The sequence below is a fragment of the Lonchura striata genome, chromosome 1 (genome assembly GCF_046129695.1).
Source record: "Lonchura striata isolate bLonStr1 chromosome 1, bLonStr1.mat, whole genome shotgun sequence".
Classification (NCBI taxonomy): domain Eukaryota; kingdom Metazoa; phylum Chordata; class Aves; order Passeriformes; family Estrildidae; genus Lonchura; species Lonchura striata.
In genome coordinates this window covers 13,629,291-13,645,916 of record NC_134603.1, presented here as the reverse complement: position 1 = coordinate 13,645,916, position 16,626 = coordinate 13,629,291, and the positions used below count along the sequence as shown (strand labels likewise).

Sequence of the window (16,626 nt, the reverse complement as noted above, 5' to 3'; positions counted from 1 at the left end):
CTGAGGAGAGTGCTGCAGAAACAAAGAATGAAAAAGTGTGCAAAGAAAATTTTATCATGCCCAGAAAATTAAGGCTGAGAGAGATAACAACGAGGAATAAAAAAGGTGGAAATGAATAGCAATTCATAGGACTTATGAGATATAGATGATTAATGTAAAACCTAAAGGCACCAAAGAGATATATGTTCTGGAAGGGTCAAAAGCATTGCGGAGGAACATACTAGTCTGAGAATAAAGAGATTCTTGTAGTTCTATAAATCCATTAATTGAGATAGCAGTTAAATAATTTTGTGGAATAATGTTTAATTAATAACTGTGCATATTAGGAATGCCTCTTCTAAAATACAATACACAAAACTGTTTCTGACATGGTGATACAAATTTTAAATTAATCCCAGGGTAAAAGGAGAACACTGCAAGAATGTTAAGGTACTGTCAAAGGCAAGTTGGAATAGTCCAAGGAAGCATAAATTGGTGTGATTCATTCAGCTCTACAGCAGAGTTTAAACATCTCTGATGTAAAGAATGTCAGAGGAAATTTTCTAATGAGATTTTAGTGTCAGATTTTTAAGGTAAATATTTTTTTAATATGTATGCATCAAACAAGGGAATATCAGTACAGCAAAAAGTGATCATTTTATATATATTATTTTGGAGAAGAAAAAACCCAATATAATACTGACATCTTTTTTATCTTCCAAGCTCCATTTGACTGTTCATTGATCCTTGATATGTAAGCATTTTCTTAATTTTTTTAAAATTAAGGAAATGGAAATAGATTGTTAAATAATTCTGCTTCAGTTCAGGCAGTGAGCTGATCACATTTGGCAATAGATTAAAGACAGACAAGATCACAAAAGATCAGGTTTTCTGTGTTGGTCTTTTTTGCTTCCCTTGGACAATTTTTTGTGTCAATAGTTGGGATGAACTTCTGAGTGTGTTTCTTCTGTTTCCAAGATGCTGAAGGAGGTAGTTGCTAAGACTCTTCAGAAACATGGAATTGCAGAGGATCATAAGTGCTTTGCATCATGCAGCCAGCGTCTATTTGAGATATCAAAATTCTACTTAAAGGTAACTAGAAGACACACTCTTACAGTTCTTTATTCTTAGTTAAGTGAAGCCATCCTGAATAAAACTTGAGATAGCATGTGGGATATTCAGAGTTGATTAAGCTAATATTTCCTAATATTTGACAGTGGTGTGTTAGTAATGTGTAGATCATGTGAGGAGACCTTTGGACTTTTTGTCAAATGGAGAAGGTAGTTTTACAATATAGTTTGGTGGAATTTTGCTTGTTTTAAAACCTTCTAAAGCAGTAGCCTTTTATACATAGTGAAATAATATGCTAAAACATGGACCTGGTAGGTCAGGTCACTCTTAGAGCTGCAACAGCTAAGGAGGCAATAGAGTATCTCCCAGCTGCAGCTGTGACAGCTCAGCATTCTCCCTTGTTCTAAGGTTGTTGGCTCAATAAGTAGCTTACAGAACTGACTCAGAAATTGCAGTTCCCTGACATGATGTGCTCTATTATCTAACACATACTGGTTCAGCAGCACCCTGTAGAATTGCATCAACCTCATGTTTAGGGAGAGATGAGAATTTTTTCCACAATATCTAGGAGACTGTGAGTAAATGCTGAAGCCCATGTTACTGTGTCTGAGCACAAAATAGAGTTAATTACAGTATGGAGTGATTAAAAGCTATTGCTCACAAGCTGAGCTGCTGTTCTGTTCATTTGCAGGTGTTTAACCTACCACTATGGGCGAACCAGCTCAGTTTAGTCACCTTCAGTAATGGTGCTTTAAGCTAAAAAAAAGTTGAACAGGGCTGGATGCTTACACAATCGAGAACATCTTGCTGATAAGCACCAACCTTAAATAATTGGAACACAGTTCTGCAGTCATTCTGTAAGTGCTCCAAAAATCTCCCTGAAATATGCCCTGAAGGAAGATCTCCTAATCCAAAATCAGAAAGGACTGCATGTAGGGATATGTGAGTAGAGCAAATCAGGGTTTGTGGTTCCATTTCAAGTAGAAAAGGAAAAGGAAGAATATGGCAATGATCCTGTCCTTTCTAGAGAGAAGTGTCACAGGATTCTGTTCTCCTGAGCTGTCTTGCAGCTCCAAGTCTGTGAGAGTCCTTTGAATCCTTTTGTGTGCTGCATAATTCAAAGCATGGTAACATAGACATAATTTTCCTCTGGAGACAAGTAGTAAATGCATTTTATTTCTCTCCAGGCAATGTTTTGTTCTTGCTTTGTTTAAAAGAGTAGATTAGGTTGGACTCATTAAATGGACTGCAAAACAGAAATGCCATTCTAGATTTTTCCCTTTTCTGCACTGGTTTTCTTTTCTGATGTCTGCTTCTCTGTTCTTTGCCAGAACAGGGTAAGTTCACAGCTGATTTTCATGTTTATATAGAAACAGGATTTCAGTCAAGACTGTAAGAACTTTGAATATCATTGAAGAAAAAAATTCTGGAAATTGTGCAGAAATATACAGAAGTTTAGGAAGACTCAGTCATAATTGAGTACTAGGTTTGGGCTGCTGTAAGGAAATCTGCAACCCAAAGGAATAGATTTAAATTATTTTCCTTTTTTTATTAAAAAAGCAAAGGCAAATAATTCTTCTGTTGCCTAAACAAGGTGATAAAAGTGTAACACTGCCCTGGTTATTAGGGCTCTTATAACCCAAAATTCGAGTGACCATATGAGTTTACTGACTTCTGTGCCTTTTTGTTTCATATTTAGGACCTTAAAACTTCTAGAGGACTTCTTGATGAAATGAAGAAAACAGCCAATAACAATGCTAAACAGGTAAGACCATGTGTTTATTTGTTCCGTACAATAATCATAAATTAGATGGAAAAATTTGAACTGAGATAGGTAGGTAATAGAACAGACTCCCAAGAAAGCTGCTAGATTCCCAGAGAACTTATTCTATAAGAACAGTATTGGCTGTGTCCTGTGCTATATTCCTTTGTAGATTGCTTTGTATGGTTGATAAGGTTTCAAAACTTATATGGGTTATGATGTTTGGTGTTGACCTGGGCTATTGTGCTGATACACTGCTTCTTACCTCCATCTTTGGGCAGAAAATTGGTAGTTTTTTTGTAGATTTGCTGTTGGCAAAAGGCATTAAAATTGGTGTTCTAAACTGCTTACATCTCCCTGTATTAGAGAGTATTTTGAAATTACTTTACAAAATATAATTGCCAAGGACTAGTCAATGGTCTGTACAACTGCCCTGTTTGGAAAGCAGCAGTGATAATGTTGGTAGATTCAGCAGTGAACAAATTATCCTTCATTGCTTTCTTCTCTGGCATTAAGAACTTTTACTGCTGGAAGCATGAGCTGCTTGGCATTATGTGCACCTTCTTGCTGGTATATGGAGAGAATGGGGTGAAGTATTTCAGTCCAGGCGTTCTAAAAATGGCTTTTCCTAAAGACAAAACATTCTGTAAGATTAAATACAATTCTAGGGTAATGCTGTTTCCTCTCAGATTATTAACAATATTTTCTCGTCTTGAGTAGTTTGCTTTTAAATCCTGTTTAGTAAATACTACACAGATGGTAGTATTGTATATGGTATATATGGTGATATATATATACACAAACATATATAGTGTATATGGTGATAGAGGACTAAAGAAAGAATTGATAAAGTCTGTGAGATTGATAAAGTCTCTCTGTTATTAATTTGCTTTCAAAACCAGGAGTTATGTAAATTGTTTGCTGTCTCATTTATTTGCCTAGGTGATTGAATGGGTTTTGGAGAAGAGTAGCAAGTAGAAGCACTGTGTGGATTCTAGTCACACCTTCCCAGGAGCTGTGGAGACAGAGCACTTCTGACTTGAGAAGCATTATACTGCCCAAGGCACATACAGATCTGCACACTGGGAGGACTTTGGTCATAGTAGTTATATCAATTAATTCTTTAAGCACAAGAGCAAAGTTGGAAACTTTTTATACTGAAAGTTTTAATTTTTTTTTTAATTCAAATGAAAAGAGGTTGTATTTTATATGTGTATTTATTATGTTTGTTAAAAGGAATATAGCTTAACTTGATTTACAAAGCTTTCTATATTTTTCAACCAATGTATTTGGTTTTTATATCAATAAAAACTCCTACATATTTAATTTTGGTAACTACCACTTTGTTTTACCTTCTTTCTGAAAACAACTTCCTCTTGTATAAACAGCATCAGCTGTTAACAGTTTATTCACTAATGAAGAATAGCTCCTATTCTGCAGGTGAAAACAAACACAATCAGAATTTGAACCATAATTATCTCTGTGTTGTAATATAAGGAAGAAAAAAAGCATGGCTTGAAACTTGGTGCAAGGTCCCATTAAAGAAAGTTCCTTTGTTTTACAAGCTGAATTTTCCGTATAATTTCCAGCATGCTCTTTGTAACACTCCTTAGAAAATATCTAAGGAGAGGTCTGAGATTTCCTTTCCTGGAAGAGGAGAAAATCAAAGCAATAGTGGTAATGAGGATGGTGAGAGCTGGGAAAGAGCTGGTGTGCTATGCTGAAATGTAGGGGAAAAAATAGTTTCTAGCTGTGTTGCAAACACAGTAAAATACTAAATTTGGCCTCTGTTTAAGTTTCTGGCATATACCTGGCTGGCACTAATGTAATTATTCAAGTTAGTATTTTGTTGAGATGATAGAGATTTAGGGTTATTGTTTGCTATATTATCCCAGTAGGAAAACAAATTAAGCAATACAAATATAAATTAAAAGTAATGTTGTGAAAAAATAATCAAACTAAACCATATGGAGGTTAGACTTAATACTGTAAAATCTATGCTTTCTCTATAGAGCCTTCCTGATTTTGTGACATTATTCTTTGCTTAATTCTATTTGGTGTAACGCTGAACTGTAAGGAAGTTTTTCATGTCTAACAGGATCTGCAGTTAAATTGTTCTGTTCCTTTGCTCCCAAGCTTAACATTGTCCTGAACTCTACAAGACCTTTTCTAGGTGGGTGTTTACTTGGTTTAACTGAGCTGCAGTAGGAGAGTTCTGAAGTTGTTCTGCTGTGACAGTGAGCTCTAGTGAGTACTGTGTGCATCTAAGCCCAGGACAAACATAACTACTTGTAAGATGGATTACATTTGTCTACAGAATGCCACACATCCACAGCATCCCAGTTTTAGTGATTTGGTGAAATAGAAATGAAATTAAGAAAGTTATTTAAATAATCATTTAATGAATGTGTGCACAAAATTGCTCCAATGTAATGATTACTGTGTATGGCTGACATTTTTTTGCATTCAGTATAAAAACAAGAAAGTAATCAAGACATCAACCTTTCTTAACATCTTATAGTGAATCAAGAAAGTCTCTACTCCCAGAGAGAGAAAAGCTGTAAGCTGTAGCCTTATCTCTTCAGCTTGAATGCTGATACTTTTGTCTGAATACCAAAGGAAGCCACTGAATTTTGTATTTTCTACTTAATTTTGGGAAGTTTATGTATTTGTAATTAGGAAAACTTTGCAGTTAATAAAAATACATAAGCTGATAAGTAAAACTACAAAAACTCTACATTTCATAAATCCTTGAGGCTATCTGCCATGAGCAAAGAAAATACCTTCAGGAAAGTAATTAATACTTTGAACTGGTTTTCTTGTACTTCAAATAGAACACAGTGGTTATTGGTTTAATTAATTCTGTAGAGTCAAAGACTGGCCTGAAATAATCAGCAGGAAAGCAGTTAGGGAAACATTAGCATTTTGATGTATTGTTTTTTTTGCACAATTCCCAGTGCAGAACTAATACACTGCTACCCACGTTTCATTTGCTCTTTGTGTTGGTAGCTTTTTAGGGCAAGTGGTAGCTGGTTTATTATTGTGGCTTAATAACACCATGCCCCATTTGAGCTGTAATAACTGTCCCTGTCCATCCTCTTAACCTACAAAAAAGCAGGCACAATAATTTGACCTGGTCCAGTGAAAAAGCACTAAACCAAATTATTTTATATGTGTCATAAACAGATGTTTATGACATCTATTTACTACCCACTCTGAGAGTTTCTACAGCTTGGCTGATACGCTGTAACTGAAGTGATGCAGAATGTAACATCACCCTTTGCCTCTGAAGTTCAAATTATTTTCTTGTTTGTGGCTGCTGAACCCGAAATCCAGTCTGCCTTATGCATATTTTGTGTGTGTGCTTTCATGTTTTTGCAAACCAAGATTTAAATCATGTTCACCAGTACACATTTCTGGTTTACCCATAATCTATACTTCCTATATAATAAGCATAATGTAATAACAGAATGTATTATATGTTAGAAGGATATAATCCATCCATGTTATGTGCTTATATTCCCCACAGGATTGGGGTGAGACAGCACTGATGTGGTTGCAATTACTTGGTGATGTGATTACTTGTAATATTACAGCAATTATATGATGAATATCACTGGGCTACCACAGAACTTAGCTTGGGTACTAATGCCAAATCCACATACTTCTTTGTCCCAATTCACAGTTCTCCCTTGGAATTTGTTTTCTAAATTTCTTTCGCAATGCCTCTAATTATTTACACAAGTATGGGAATTCTGATGAAGGAAATAAAATGAAAAGCTAATCCCTGTGGGAAAAGCAGGTGATTATATTCAACAGGAAGTTGTATCTTTGTTAAATATTTTTCCCTCATTCTTTTAAATAAAAATTTTGCCTTGGTTAATCTGGGGGTTCACTTTAAGCAAGCAGGCTGAATTTCTCAAAATTTTGCAAGAATATTATTAATATCTGCTTTTTAAAATTGAAGTCACCACTGAATTCAAAAGTGTCCATAATATACACAGTATGTGTATATAAATATGTAATATATACTGTATTAATAGTCTCTCTATATAGTAAATAGATCCAGTAAATAGCTACTTATCAATCTGCCAGTTTGACTTTTATGGTAAATAACATCAATTTAGAAATCAATGGTACTGTAATGAACTGTAGCACATAATTTCTTTAGGCTCTGATTCTGCTTCCACTGAAACCAAAAAAGTTCCAAATAACTTTTAAGCATGAGTAAGAGGACACTGAGAATGCTCTCAGGTGGCAATCAGATAAATCTCCCCTTCAAATCAGCTGAGCTTCCCAATGCAAAGAGCTGGATGGAGGGTGCTGCCATGTCCTGTGGGAGGAAGAAATTCTAACATTCTGCAGAAATAAAACACTTGTTTTGTTATTTGCAAAGGATCAATTCTAATGGTGTTTGTGGTGGTGATTTGCTTGGTAGCATGTCAAGAGTCTTGTTCTGATTTTTAAAGAACCTTAAGAGAGATGCTGCTTCCATTTGAATGGCAGGACTATTAGCAACACCAGTATGATTCCCTGAAAACAATCAGATCAGCTTTATTTTTTTTTTAACAAACACTTCAGATCACATTTTTCAAATAACATTTTTGCTCCAGTATATATCCCAATCTTTCTCATGGTGAAGCAGTTATACAAGCTTCCTGATAAGACCATTCCATTTATTGTCATTATTTTGTGAAAAGAGTGAAACTCTGGAATATCCCTTTTTAGGCTTTCCATGAGGCTGTTCTGTCATAACTCAGGTCAGACTGAAAGAAAAGGCTAAAATTCTCACAGTTAGCTTTTCTATTTGGGCCACTAAGTTAAGAATTAAATCAAAGGAGAAAAAATATTTGTTTTCCCATAACCATTCCTAAGAGAAAAAAGGCACATGTTGGCCTCAGTCCTTGAATGCAGAAACTTGAGCAGAAATTTCTGCTTTTTCTTAATTTTTTTGTAAGTCTTCTGTTACCACCTAGTCCAGTATAAGCAACAGAGAAAGCATTGCAACTTCAGCAGAGATGTCTGAATACCTGCCCTGAAACATCCCTGTGGGATTTCAGGGTTTTTTTTCAAAGTTTAACTTTTTAAGTCATTCCACCAATGCAATTAAGAGTTCTCTCCAGTAACAGAATTCTTAATAGAAACACTGAAGTTTAAATGTATTTCGCCCAGCCCAAAAGGAAAGGACAGCCTTCCAGATAGTTTGTCTGGATACAAAGTAAGCTCATCTCACAAAAATCCAATAAATGACTTTATTAAATATATTCTTTTCCTCTAAAATATAAATATTCACTATACTTTTATAAATGTGGAGTAGGTTCATATTTCATTTGTCTATCCCATCCAATATGAATCAGTCCAAAATCTGCAAATGAAGAAATAGCATCTGTAATCATCATTAATTTTTTTCTATAAATATATATAATATGAATTTTCTTTGCAAACTGCTTAGTTATTCACTTAGACTTCATATAGGACTGAGCACCTTAGATTACATTTTGTGTAATTTAATTGTTGGCACTAATATAGGAATTTGTAATATTTACAATGCACATACATGTTAGGTATAACATTCCAGTGATTTTTAAGTGTTAAAAGGAATAAGGAAATAGTGCAGTATAGTTTACATATGTATTTAACCTACCCCCCCCCAGAATTTTTATTGGAGCCTATCTCCAAATTTTTAAGTTGTACTTTGGAACAGCAATAAAAATGTCCTGAACTGTTTTTTTAAAGACTTGACACAAGAGTTTCCTTGGTAAGGTGACATGAGCTCCTCCCCGGAGTCCTGTCCCCCTGCGTACCGACTGCTCTCAGCTTCTCACATCTCTCCTGGAAGCTCCCAAGCCCAAGGAGTCCCAAGTAACTGCCACAGCAAGTTGTGTGAATGGCAGTGGTCACTAAATGAGAAATGTCCATCTGGAATTTACTGGTAAGTTATGCAACATGTTACCTCCTACTTTGTTAATTTACATGAGGAATTAATTTTTAAGTGCAAGTACCGTGACAGTAAAATGAAAGTGCAGAGCTTGGTGGATCTCTACCTGGTGTGCCTTTGACTGATGAGAGATCCTGGGAATGGGGCTGCTCTTCCAATGGGGCATTGAGCTGTTCTTCAGTGATTATTTTCTGTATTTATGAATTCAGCCCATCATCCCAATATTTTAATTGGTTTTAATGATTAAAATACCTATAGAAATCACCATGATTTTATGCTTTGAATAGACAGCATGACATGCTTAACTCTCAAATTTAGCTTAAAAACAACATGGAACCAAAATGTGTTTTTAATTTTTCCCTTTGCCAGCCAAGTGATGCTAAATTGAAATCTGTGTGCATTCTCTGGATAAAAGAAATGTAATATGAAAACTGAACATCCACAAACACTGAATATATTACTCCCTGTCTTTCAAAGTGTGAATTCAGAGCAAAACTCTAAAAGTAGACAAAACCCCACCCCTGTGTGAAACTGTTCCTTTTAAAAAGGAAGAGTAATCTAAGTGGCATCCCCATTTTGCTTCTTCCTATTCCCACCAGATTAAAATTAAATGATGGTGGGAATCACGAATGTGATGCCAGTTCATTATTTCCAGGTGTGTGCTGTTGTGTATCATCTCTGGTGCTGAAAGTCAGCATTCCTCCCTGTTTTTTGCTGCTCAAGTAGCTGTGAATAAGGCTGAAACTCCATGAATTATGTTTTGAGTCAGAACAGTAAGCTGTGGTGCCAAACAGTCACCAGTAAATTGTGGGCATGGAGATGAACATCTTGTATTTCCCCAGCAAGAAATCTGGTCTTGCCAAGTCATGCCCATAGGAGCAGTTCCATGTCAAAGAGTGCAGCTCATGTTCCTGCCCTGGTGTATGTTTCTCACTGTTGTGGAGCTGCTTCAATAAATTTTTCACAAAGTCATAAAATCAAGTCTTCCTCCTTCCCTATATTTATTTTTCTATGAAGACCACACAACCAGACTTACCTGAGAAAAGATACTCAGTAGGGGTAGGAGGGACAGAATCTTAGTATGGCTTTCTACTGGAAAAATACCATGGAGATATGCTGGCAGAAGCATCATCATGGCTCAGAATGGATTCAGGTAACTTTGAGCTGGGGCTCCCAGGCAGCTGAAACTCATGAAACTGTTCTGGGAAGTCACTATAAAAATGCATCCTGTGTTCATTAACAAAGGACCCTCCTGCCTGTCCCACCTGACAGCTGGCTCTCAGCACCATCCCTGTGGCTGGTCCTGCTTTGGCTCCATCACTAGGAATGTGGGTGACATGTGGTTACTGCTTAATGTGAAACTGCCCCTGGGGGGGACCCTCCAGCTGTTACCTGCCACAGCTGGATTGCTTCAGAGTGTCCAGCTCAAAGGTGTGTATTTGCAGGCTCTGCTGGGTATTCATGCAATAGGTTCTGGCAGTGCTCCAAAAGAAAAATCTGGAAGAGGTGCACAAATTATAACTGAAAGCACCTTTTGCTTTCAGTTGATGGGACAATTTTTAGAGTATTTCTCCCCAACCAACTTTGGCTTGCATCACAACCAACAAGTGCTCTTGTCTGCATAGCCCTTTACTTTGTATAGACAAGTACATTGAAATAGGCACAATTTATGATTCTGAAACATTTACATGTGTGGTACTACACGCTTTTACGATCTCATATGGGATTTTAAAATCCCATTATTTACAATGAAATCCCCCATCTTCCTTGTCATGCCATCTCCTCAGCTGATCGAAATGAAACCTGGACCTTGGAGGACTGCAGAAATGACCGATGCCCCGTCCTGAGTCCCAGGCTGGTGTCTGCTGACAGCTAGGACAAGTTGCTGCTGTTGACTGTACTTAGATTAGTGTGGTTACCCCGTCTCTCTTGGAAGAAACAGATGGATCCCACTTATGCCACCAAGCCCAGTCTCGTGATCTTTGCTGACAGGAAGGAATGAATGATGAAAACAATTGGTTTTGGACAGGAATGAAGGTCCAGTTGCTGAAAGTACAGAAAAAAAAAAAATCAAGCTGAGAATTATAGCTCAAAAAGGAAATAATTTACTGAATACTCAAACTGCTGTCTGATATTTTGAACAGGCTTCTATTAATAACAACTCTACACTATATTGTTTTTCCTTTACATTCAGCTGCAAATATTTAGGTTACTAAAACTAACAAGCATCTTGGAAGCAGGTGAGATCCTGATGCCTCTGGCTTTGTATCGCCTGGGTGAGCAGCAGAAAACTGAGTCAGACTCTGCAAGCACTTCTTCGAGAGGCTCAACACCATTTTTTTGGCCATTTCTGCCTGGGATGGTGGTGGGACTGCTCTGTCTGATGCCCAGTGCATCTGCTGTTGGTGCAGCTGAAGTACCTTCAGCCGGTGCTGCACAGCTGCTTCTCTGTTCTCCCAGCCAGCCGTGAGACTGAACTCAGATTTGTTTTCTGTAGTCATGGTTCAGATGATCTCACCACGCACTTGCTAAGCATGACAGGCTTGTCAGTGTGCAGAGGCCCAACAGGGCCACGTTTGCCTTTCGTGGTGGTGCATTCTGCCCTGCTCCCTCCTTTTTCCATGCTGCACTGCAATCTGAGAAATGCTCATTAGGCCTTGGCCTTGAAAAGCAGCACCTGGGCTCATCCCTTCTTAAGCTTATCAGAAACACCCATCTGCTCCCAGGAACTACTGCTTCTAAGGAGTTCCTGTTTTTCTTATGAACAACCTTGGAAACTTTTCCTTGCCTGAACAGCAAAACACTCAGAGAAAGTGCCGACCCAAACTGTGGCCAGGATGAATCAATGTTATGACAAAAGCTGACTCTTTTGTGACCCTATGAACAGCTGTCCAAAATGAGACCCTTTGAGCTCTCCTGAACTGCAGCAGGCTGTGACCAACACCTCCCTCTTAGCAGGTCTGTACTTGGAGGATCACCTAACAAGTCCTGGGCTGGTAACCTCAGTCCTTGAGGCCTGACCCTTTTCCCACTGGGAGATGCAAAAGCATCCAAAGTGAGTGTTTCCCTGACCTCTGAGGGGAATTTTTCACAGGTACCTTGTTTGCACTGACTCTTTCTGCCTGTGTATATGCTTTAGCAAATCTGGGAAACATGCTGTTTTCTTAGATGTTTAAGAACCTTAGATATCTCAGTAAATTAGGCCCATAAGTAAGGTTGAGTCATAAGTTGTAAACTAAGTTAAAGGCTGCTGTTCTTCTATTGAGTTGCTAAGTTCAACTTTGAAGTTCTAAGTTGGATTAAATGCTGCTATTCCTCTGTTAAATTGTTAAGCTATAAGTCAAGTTAGGTATAAGTTAAGTGTTGCTCTTTTGTGAAATTGTTAGGTTTAAGGTATAAGTTAAGTTAAAGTACTGTAAAGTTTGAGTGCTCTTAAGGTTTTAGACTATGTTCTTTTTTATCCTTGCCTTCACAATCCTTTTGATATGCTCACCTTAACACCCACACAGGCCCCATAGACAGTTCTCAGTTCATTTCTGTTTTGATTGCCTGGATTTTGATTGCCTGCTTTTGTTTTGTTGCTGCTTTGTTTCCTTGGTGTGCCTTAATTGTCCTGTAGGAAGTAAATTTTGCCAACAAATCTTGCCAACAAACTCTGTCATGCTGTCACTAAATATTAAATCTGGTTTGTGCTGATACCCTTGCTGATGATTTTTTAAGCAATCTCAAACACTTATTTGTAACACCTTTCCAGCAGTCATGAATCAACTTTATTGACGGCTAGTAAGAAATTCCCTTCAAAGCCTGAAAATAAGGAGTTTGCAGAATATATGTTAACAAACATGATGTTTAGAATTAAGTACCCACCACATTTAGGAACTGATGAAAAAATCTTGGAGAAAAGACTATGTTTACATTTGTAATTCATGGATTTATAGTGGAATATGCATCTTATTTTTAGGCATTGTGACAGCCTAGAGGCTTATGCAGACAGTTTGCACAACATCCGTAGCTTTTTTTTCAGCAACTACATGTTCAAAACAACCTAAAACATAACTTGTGTCATAACATGAAGTCCCTATGTGTACACTGGAATTAATAAGGTCGCATTCTTAAGGTCTTCCACCCTCAATCATTTAAAAAAGTGAAATGGATACATACAAAAATTTTAACATCTGGCCATTTAGAAGTAAAATTTGTTCTAAACTATGACAAATCTTTCATCTCTCTATGGCTTTACGATTTTAACTGTCTTTTTAGTTTATCTCCTTCTAAAGCCTGATCCTCATGCTGTGCTAGAAAACGCAGTGTCTAAATACTGGTACTAGAACTTGGCACTGGCCAATTGTTAGAATGGAACAGAATGGAATAAAGTATTTCAGTTGGAAGGGGCCTACAGTGCTCATCTAGTACAGCTTCCATTAGTGCTTCTCCACCCATAGCCTGTAGGACAACCAAAGAGATGGTAACATGCACCCCTTCTAAACACAGTACTTACAATTTCTCCATCTTTTTCTCCAAAGTCCAAATAAAGCATCCTTATCCCATCATCTGAGGACATTTTCAGTTTTTCATAGGGATATTGTGCAATTGTCTTGGAGAAGGCACCATCTTGCGGTTCGGTTGTAAGAGAGAATCCGTGCTCATAGTGGATGGTCAAGCGGCACTCCTGGCTTTTGTATGTGCAAGCTGGAGAAGAAATCAAAATTTAGTCTCTCACATTCTTAAAAGAAGTTCTTCACGTTCCATCATATATCTACATACTGACAAAAACTGTGTACTGAAGTTTAAGACGGCTCAGACTGGTGTTTCCTCCTTCCAAACCTTGACAAAGTCACAACTACTCTTCTTGCATCTGACAGACACAGCCAGAATCAATAAATTCAGCACACAATGCATGAGAAAATTAGGAGTTGTAAAGGGTTTCCCTAAAGTATTTTGACAAAGATGAAGACGCTCCTGAGTCTCATTAGTGTCGTAGTAATTGAAAAAGGGCCCAGATAATTGTATATAATAGCTACTGCAGCAGAAAGTCTGCATCTCCCCCTCAGCTCTGAAAGAGGGGCCATGATCCAAATTAAAGAATGAAGAGTTTTGGAGTTCACATTCCAAATTCACTATTCAATCACTTTCTTGGAACAATTATAGCAAGGAGGATCCTTGGCAGCGGGATAAAAGCACTGTGATAAAAGAAGGGGCTGATGCCCTTCTTTAGGAAAGAATGGCATCTATGTCATGGTGCTGAGGAGAGGGACCTGTTCTGGAGCTGGTTCCCACTGAGCTCTCTGGCTGGTTTGCACATCAGAGGCCCCTCACAGAGCATCCTGAGCTCCCTATTTGGGCTAGGGCCAGGCAGCTGGCAAGCAGCCATGACTCTACCTGAGCTTTGAGAAACAAGAGCTGCCCTTTGGCATGGCTGGATTTGTGCTTTGGCTCCTGCTCTCACATTTTTAGGAAATGACTGGAGATAAAATTCAACATTAACAGCCCTGCCAATTGTAGGACTAGCACGGGATGGACTGCAAAGCCTGGGGGCACTCAGGAGAAAGGCCCAGCCTCATACCCCAGAGTCACCCCAGGCTTACAGCTACCTGGCCAAACAGGGTATGAGTCCAGAGCATCTGCAGCCAAGTACTTATATTACAATTGATTTTGCATGTACAGAAGCACTGAGAAGTGACACCCTAATGTTCAGGGAAGGAAATTACTACCCATCAAAATGTGGTTATTAGACTGGTTTGTGTGTTTTTACTCTCATTTATTGTGCAGAGCTGGGTGATTAAATGATCAATTCATACTTGTGAATGTGCCAGTCCTCTTCTGCCTCCTCCCTCTGCTGGAGAAACTCCTGATGGGCTCTCAGGAGTTTCCTGAATCTCATAAAAACGTTCTTTTCTGTGGGTTTCTGGACAAACCTCTGACAATCACTCCTCTCTGACATGCAGGCCTACATGGCTGACTACAGACTTGTTTCTAAAACAACGTGTTGAAAACAACCTGAAAGTCAGCATGACAATGAATGTGTCACTGGACACAGGTACCACAGCAGCTGGGACTGCTCAGAACCTGACAGTATTTTAAACAAGTAGAATCCCAAGCATGCACATTTTTTTAAGTAAATCACCTCTAACAGAAGGAACTTGGACTGACACAATTGTCATGGGAAGGGTGTGGAGGTGTGGAAGTGCTGCAGGTGTTGCTCACCTGTGGTGATTTCTGTGATGAGCTCTGCAGAGTTGTGGCAGCCCTGCACTACACTCCTCGTCCACAATGAGAGGTCTCGACTGGTCTCAGTCCTGAACAGATGAGTTTCAATCCCTTGTCTTGTACCGGTACGGGTTGCAAACGACAAATCCACCCCTGACTTCGGTGAGCCTTTTCCTGGGCCAGAATGGACCAACCTGCAATTGGATTTGAAAACACATCAGGCAATTCTAACAACAGTTCACTGCACCAAAATCCCCACCTGAGCACAGCTCTGCTCTGCACATTCCTAATACACATGGTTGGGAGCATGAGAACTTGCATCTCCTCTATATTCTCTCTCAGAAGAGTGAGGTCCAAGGCAGTGAGTGCAGAAGCAGCTGGACACACAGGTGATGACATGGATGTCCCAAAATTATTTAAAATTAATTGTACAAAACATCCCTTTGATTGAGGAACTGAGAGAAATCCCTGACTGGTGTGTGGTAATGGAATCTGGTCCACAGATACAAGTACTGGCTCAGATGAGGCAGCTGAATCCAGCTTCCATGGTGAAGCAGCATTTGCTCTAAAGCTTAAACATCTGCCATCAAATTCAATGATAAATACAGCTGAATAAAGCATGAAGCTCTGTAAAATATGTAGATGCCAAAGTACTGTCTTGTACTTACTTTTCACATATGGAACCTGTAAAATGCAAAATGTTGCAGCTACTTGTGATATGAAATTCTCTCACATTTGTCTGCAATTAACATTTTTTTGCCCAGCATCAACAGCTGCTCTCCTGTGACCAGGAAAGGTTTGTTCATGTGGGCAAACAAAAAGAGCAGGGAATATTTTTGAGTGAGAAAATCAATACTTCATAAAAAACAATTCTTTCTTAAATCTGCCCTTTTATGTTGTTTTTTTCCCTATAAAAGTATGGACAGTCAACAGAGAATTCACTCAGGGACACAGCACTGATACATCTGAAAAGAATAATCCAGGGGAGCTCATCACTCTTTGAGATTCAGAGACCAACTCTCAGAGGCAATCACAAAATGAAATTTGAAAAGCTTATTTCTGTTTTGTACCTTTTGTTTTTCTTTCTATAGGCAAACAGTATACTTCACAGTAGTCTATAAAATATGTGGCATGGTAGAACACTTGTGCTAAAGGAGAAAACATTAGATTAAACTAATTTACTGAATACTAATTTACCCGCAAATCATTGTTTTGCATCAGCAAGAATAGTTGCCTGTTAGCTGACACTGTACAGGTATGCCACCAAACATTGACATTTTAGTAGAAACAAAAAAAGCAGAAAGGAAAGAAAAAGCACAGCTTTGGCTTTTCAATTATTGAAACACCAGCCACAAGGCATCTGAAATTTTCCCCAGTTCCCTTACAGTCCATGCTGACATTTGAGATGCACATTGTGTCAAAGAGATGCAGCACCCCTCTTTCATACCCCACTTGAAGGTTTGCAAGATTTGTTCATGCTCAAGTTCATGGAAACTTTATTTTGATTTTGAGCATCCCCTTTGATTTTATGGTCCCAAGAGCTCCTGGGAAGTGAGACACAGAATGTCCTGGTCAGAGATGCCCTGCCCTGTGTCTGGGCAGGACAATAAGGGGGTTTTTCCCTCTAGAAAGGCTGAGTTAATGCCCCACTCAGCTTTGATACTCAGGG

The 16,626-nt window shown here is 38.4% G+C and overlaps 2 protein-coding genes across 2 annotated transcripts in view; one reads left to right on the top strand and one right to left on the bottom strand.

The window, feature by feature from the left end:
- The window catches only part of MTBP (MDM2 binding protein), a 28,589-nt gene extending 24,604 nt beyond the window's left edge, over positions 1-3,985 (top strand). The window contains exons 20-22 of the mRNA XM_077782268.1: positions 958-1,071; positions 2,750-2,815; positions 3,755-3,985. Coding sequence (XP_077638394.1) covers positions 958-1,071; positions 2,750-2,815; positions 3,755-3,790 — 216 coding nt within the window. The 3' untranslated portion in view covers positions 3,791-3,985. The remainder of the gene's footprint in view (positions 1-957; positions 1,072-2,749; positions 2,816-3,754) is intronic.
- A 4,065-nt stretch (positions 3,986-8,050) lies between these two features.
- Positions 8,051-16,626, bottom strand: part of SNTB1 (syntrophin beta 1) — a 111,308-nt gene continuing 102,732 nt past the window's right edge. The window contains exons 5-7 of the mRNA XM_021546490.2: positions 14,955-15,151; positions 13,249-13,439; positions 8,051-10,796 (exon numbers count right to left, since the gene is read on the bottom strand). Coding sequence (XP_021402165.1) covers positions 10,704-10,796; positions 13,249-13,439; positions 14,955-15,151 — 481 coding nt within the window. The 3' untranslated portion in view covers positions 8,051-10,703. The remainder of the gene's footprint in view (positions 10,797-13,248; positions 13,440-14,954; positions 15,152-16,626) is intronic.